The sequence below is a fragment of the Cibotium barometz genome, chromosome 1 (assembly GCF_041138505.1).
Source record: "Cibotium barometz isolate CiBa-2024 chromosome 1, ASM4113850v1, whole genome shotgun sequence".
In the NCBI taxonomy this organism is placed as follows: Eukaryota; Viridiplantae; Streptophyta; class Polypodiopsida; order Cyatheales; family Cibotiaceae; genus Cibotium; species Cibotium barometz.
The window spans coordinates 40,663,532-40,668,531 of record NC_141046.1 but is presented as its reverse complement, the minus strand read 5'-3'; the positions used below and the strand labels follow the sequence as shown (position 1 = coordinate 40,668,531).

Sequence of the window (5,000 nt, the reverse complement as noted above, 5' to 3'; positions counted from 1 at the left end):
TTCCCAAGCCTTGGGAAGGAATACCTTCCTCTTCTCATAATGATAGGTGGTGCTATCAAGAGAGTGATGGAATCCCTCTCCACCACCGCTTCAGTTCTTGCTCAGGCGGCCAAGATTCCATCCCTTTGCATTTGCATAGCCTTGTCAAAGACAATGCCACATGCCATATCTCTTTCCTACCTCCGGCTAGCCCCTATTCTACAAAGAGTAACTTACTCTGGCCTCCCAAGCCAATGCTTCATATGCAAGCAGATGGGGCATCTCGCTAGAGCTTGTCCTTGTCAGATAGTCCAAGAGAACCCCCCCCCCTCCCGCCAATTTGGAGGCCGTTACCCTATCGAGATTCCTCTCCAAGTTCCCAGATTCTGGCCCTACCGAGCCTTCGTCGACCGGCCCTTCCTCTCAAGAGAAATCCTCCCTTCCGCTTCCCTCTCCCGCCACGCAATTTCCCCATCCCCCCAACCTTCATCTCCGCCCTGCCCCATCTCCTTCGGATCCCCTCGCTCCCCTCCCTCTGCCCATCCTATCCCACCGCCATCCGGCCACGCCAGACCCAGAGTGAAGGCAACTAGCGAGTTCAATCCGCCGCTTGACTCATCGCTTCTCAGAGCGAGTTGAGATGACTTTCACAGCCTCCCGGGTGAGGGCTCTCCCGTTAGAGTCGCCAAGTGGTCCCTCCAAGGTTCTAGGCCAGCGAGCTGATTACAGTTTCTTCCGATGTCTCCTCATCAAAGGAACTGGTATCTTCGAGGAGACAGTGGCTCCCATGCGGATTTGTGTGGTGTTTCATCACTCTAGGGCCTCCACACTAGAGAGTGGCACGATGATCTTCTCCTTCCCCTTGAGTGCAGCCCCGAGCACAGAATGGGACACGGACTCGGTGTCTGCCGCCATTCAGGGGAAGGGAGCCGAGCTCTGTCATGACCTACATGATCTGCGCATCACCGACATGCTTACCCATCTTTGGCCCCTGGCTCGGATGGAGCTGGGAGGCTCAAGCCAAAGAGATTAGAACGGGGAGGTGGTGTTCTCCAACTTGGAGGTGCTACTCTTTGTGTTCCTTCATATCTCAGTAGCAGTACCTCTTTCCCCGTCCTACAGATACCTACATTGCGATAGGTGGAGTCAAGAGTATGCTTACTCTTGAGCTCGGACAAGGTGGCATCACATGGAGGACAAGATCTGCGCCCATCTGGCGTGCCTTCATCCTAGGACTGACGATTACTCCCCATCGAAACCCACGCCCAAGACTCTTCGAGTGGAGGGCAGTTCCGATAGTTCCGCTTCCCATAGAGATTAGATATGTGGATTGCCTCATGGAACATTCAGGGTTTGGGAGGGCCTCAGTGCTCTCAGAGGCATGGCGTCCTTAGAGGAGAGCTCTATAAAGCAACAGTTGAGGGACCCATTGATATTCTCTTCCTCCAAGAGCACCATATTTCAGAGGGGCGTTCCCGCCGCTGCGAGGAGATTCTACCAGGCAAGAGTCACACTTTCTAGTCTCCCTCTTTTGGCCCCTCCAAGGACATAGGAGGGAGTTTGTATTTGTGTCAGCAACTCTTGCCGCAATAGTTGGCTCAGGCATCATTGACACTGGTCAGGCTCAATGGCTTACCATCAGGATTGGCAAGGATTGTGTGGGCTTTCTAAATGTATATGCTCCGAAAGTCATTGTAGGCAGAGCCACCTTCTAGAGTACAGTTTGCAATCCCTTTTCACAAGCCGACTGTTGTTGTATGGGTGGGAACTTTAACATGATAGAGTCAACAGAGGATAGACTCGGAGGAGGCATGGCTACAGTTTCTGGCTCAAAGTACTCTGCTTGGGAGGAGTTGATCTTGGCTCTTAGGAGACAAGACCCTTGGCACTTATCAAAGTTTAGACGCAGCCCCGAGAGTCTGTGCTTCTCGAGGTCTGACAGGAGAAGCACCAGCCCCAATCTTTCTCGAGATTCTATGTGGATCAATGGGCTTGCGGTCGTGGGGGCATGATTGGTATCTTGGCAGGCACTACTTTCTCCGATCATGCTCCGGTTATTTTGCCCCCATAGGCGGAGAGATGGTATCCGTAGGTTACGAGACCAAGATGGATCTATCGTTAATGAGTGGCATGCATGGTGTAATAAGCTTGATATAATCAAGCTTGTGCTGTAATATACCTGGTAGGTCCATGGTCTCTGCTGTTGCATCTCAATGCAACGAAATCCAGAAGTCTTGCAGTCACCCTCTAACACTGTGTCGGGTGGAAATAGCTTCAAATCGATGCTCCTCCCCCAATCAATCAAGCACAACCCCTGCAGTACATGAAGATGCAAATCTGTAACTTTCCCAAACTTATCAAAAACACCTAAACCTCAGGCCTTCTGCATACTTGATTCTTCCAGTATCCTGGCCGATCGGGTGCCCAATCTTCCAGTAACTCACTGCAATTAATGGCAAAAGATGTCTTTAGCTCTACAAAATCATTCATCTGGACCCCGGGCAGACAAACATTCTGAGACTAAACAAAAAATGTGTGAAATCAAGCTAGGCTGCTGAGTCATTATGCCTTTCGTGTGGGTTGGGACTTGGAACTTACCCAACTGAATGCACTTTGAATAAGAATACCTGTTGCATACCCTGTATAGATGGGAATTTCTGTAGAGATGCATGTACATTAGGGGAGTCTAGAGGGCTTTAGGTCCCTAATGTGGATTATGGGCACAGTCCACATGTGAAAGAACCAGCTTGGGGGGAAACATGGAGATCTGGCATCACCTGTGTGTACCACTGCCTCCATGTGTAGAATGTCTCAACTCTTCAAGGTGGCCATCAATAAAATTGTATTGATGGTACACACGCAATGCTAGATCTCCAACTGTCCCCCCAAGCCGGTCCTTTCACATGTAGATTGTGCCTATAATCCACATTCAGGACCTAAAGCCCTCTAGACTCCCTAATGTACATGCATACCCCGTCAATACAAGGTATGGAACAATGCCTATCTTACCTTTCATTGCGTATTAGCAGATTGTCTGGTTTGAAGTCCCCATGAATAATCCCAGCTGAATGCAAAACTTCCAGCATGCGTAGCATTTCTATGGTGTAGTACATGCATAGAAGTTCGTCCATCCTTTGACCAGTGGCTAGATATGAGTTCACCACATCCTGCCAAGTCATGTTCCTTTCAGGGTTGACAAAGCACTGCTACCAGAATATTTCAACAACCCGAGTGAAGCATAGCTGACCTGTAATGTTCCACGCTCTCCGTAAGCACAAACCATGATGCTGCAGTCTTCATATGTATGCATTTTCCAAGCACGACCAAAGCTAGCCCTCTACAAAGCATCACACAATATTAGTTCAGTGAGACATCATGATAGAGCTTTAAGCAAACCTTGAAAGTCATTGACCAGTACCTCTTCTTGTGGAATGCGTTTATCCAATTGACAATAGATGTAATATTCCCATGGGCAGGGAGGTCTTTGAATCTGCACGATTGAAATTGGCCAGAAAACTATCATGATGTGTATCTTGGCAAGGCAGGTTAAGAATGTACATCCTTAGATGGTGGTAAGAGTGAAGTGACCATTCCATATCTACTAAAAAAATGAAAGTCTGCAGCAGAGGCTCAAAAAATAGTCCTAATGAGGTGCTGGAGGCACTCTTGGCTCTTAAAAGGCTGTGCTTTTTCGGTGTAGTGGGACCTTGAAGAACAGATCAGGAGGTTACAAATAGAGTACAAAAAAGTTTCATTATATGTAACAGGCCTAGAACCGTCAGAGGTGTTTTTTGGGACGTACAATACACAGATTGATTTAAAGGGATGGAAGTTGCATTGACTACATGAAAATTGTCATTGATGCAAACTGACTCAACAAGAGTCACCTTGATTTTTGTTCGCGGCACAAGTTTGCAGACATGTGGATCAGGCCTTGCAACATCTATTAAGAGTAGTGTGTGTCTTCACTTGGGAGTGGCTGGCCAAGAGGAGATGACTTCTCTTACCCTTCAAGGCCCTTCTCAAATTCTGTGACCTTTACACAGTAGGAAGGGCTTCATAGCCTACTCCCATCCAGCACACGACTCCGTGGTAGTCTGTTCAGTGTCAGTTTGGTGTATCTTGAAGGCCTCTTGCAGAAAAATCCTTGGTGCAAAAATCATTGGGATCTTCAGAGATTTGGCAGCTAGTTTGGACTGACATATAGTACACATCCTTCTAAGCCCTTGGAAAAAGGCCAGAAGAACTTCAGAGCAATAACAGAATGTACGTTGAAAATTCCATATGCTTAACAGGAGGCAGGTGTCTTATCCATAGGCTCTGATCCCATTCATTGGCATTGACGCCCTTTGAGGTGGCTCTTTGAGCTAGAGACAGGTGGTCCCATAGCAGAAAGAATCCCTGGTTTTAAGCATTGGAGCATTCTTAAAAACGTGTAAGCACATGAGCTATAAGGTTTGACCCCTAGGATCTATCCAAAGGCATGGTCATCGTAGGAAAAATTCCATCTCTATGACACTCAGCATCACCGCGAAACGTTTCAGCCCCGAAACATTTCACCTTGAAATGAGGCAAGAAACGCCAAAACGTTTCACCCCTTGACAAGTGCTTACTGAAACGCTGGACCTAAACAGCTATACACACACACACACACACACACACAACACACATTTATATAGCGTGAGAGAGAGAGAGAGAGAGAGACTTGAAAGTGAGAACACAGAACGGCATTTCAGGAATGGCGTTTAAAGGTTTCACGAAACACGAAACGTGTTTCAAAGTTTCAAGGCTACCGAAACGCATTTCATGGTGACCATGATGACACTGGATTGCAATTGGACATCGTCTAAAAAGCCTGAAGTTTCCACTGAAACACCTTTCATGTAAGACTTTGCAAGATTAAGCCCATTCCAAAAACTAACGGCATTCATCAAGGTAGCACAATCATCAGCCTAATAAGGCTTGTGTATGTACAGGATGCCCACAAGTAAAACAGTCACAAGCTTTCCCTTTCAGAATCT

At 47.4% G+C, this 5,000-nt stretch overlaps 1 protein-coding gene across 1 annotated transcript in view; it reads right to left on the bottom strand.

Moving 5' to 3' along the window:
* Nucleotides 1–5,000, bottom strand: part of LOC147642001 (protein kinase and Mad3-BUB1-I domain-containing protein) — a 68,019-nt gene that overhangs the window by 11,354 nt on the left and 51,665 nt on the right. Inside the window, exons 12-16 of the mRNA XM_086802115.1 lie at nt 3,398–3,469; nt 3,227–3,316; nt 2,989–3,146; nt 2,371–2,422; nt 2,159–2,293 (exon numbers count right to left, since the gene is read on the bottom strand). Of these exons, the coding sequence (XP_086658241.1) occupies nt 2,159–2,293; nt 2,371–2,422; nt 2,989–3,146; nt 3,227–3,316; nt 3,398–3,469 (507 nt within the window). The remainder of the gene's footprint in view (nt 1–2,158; nt 2,294–2,370; nt 2,423–2,988; nt 3,147–3,226; nt 3,317–3,397; nt 3,470–5,000) is intronic.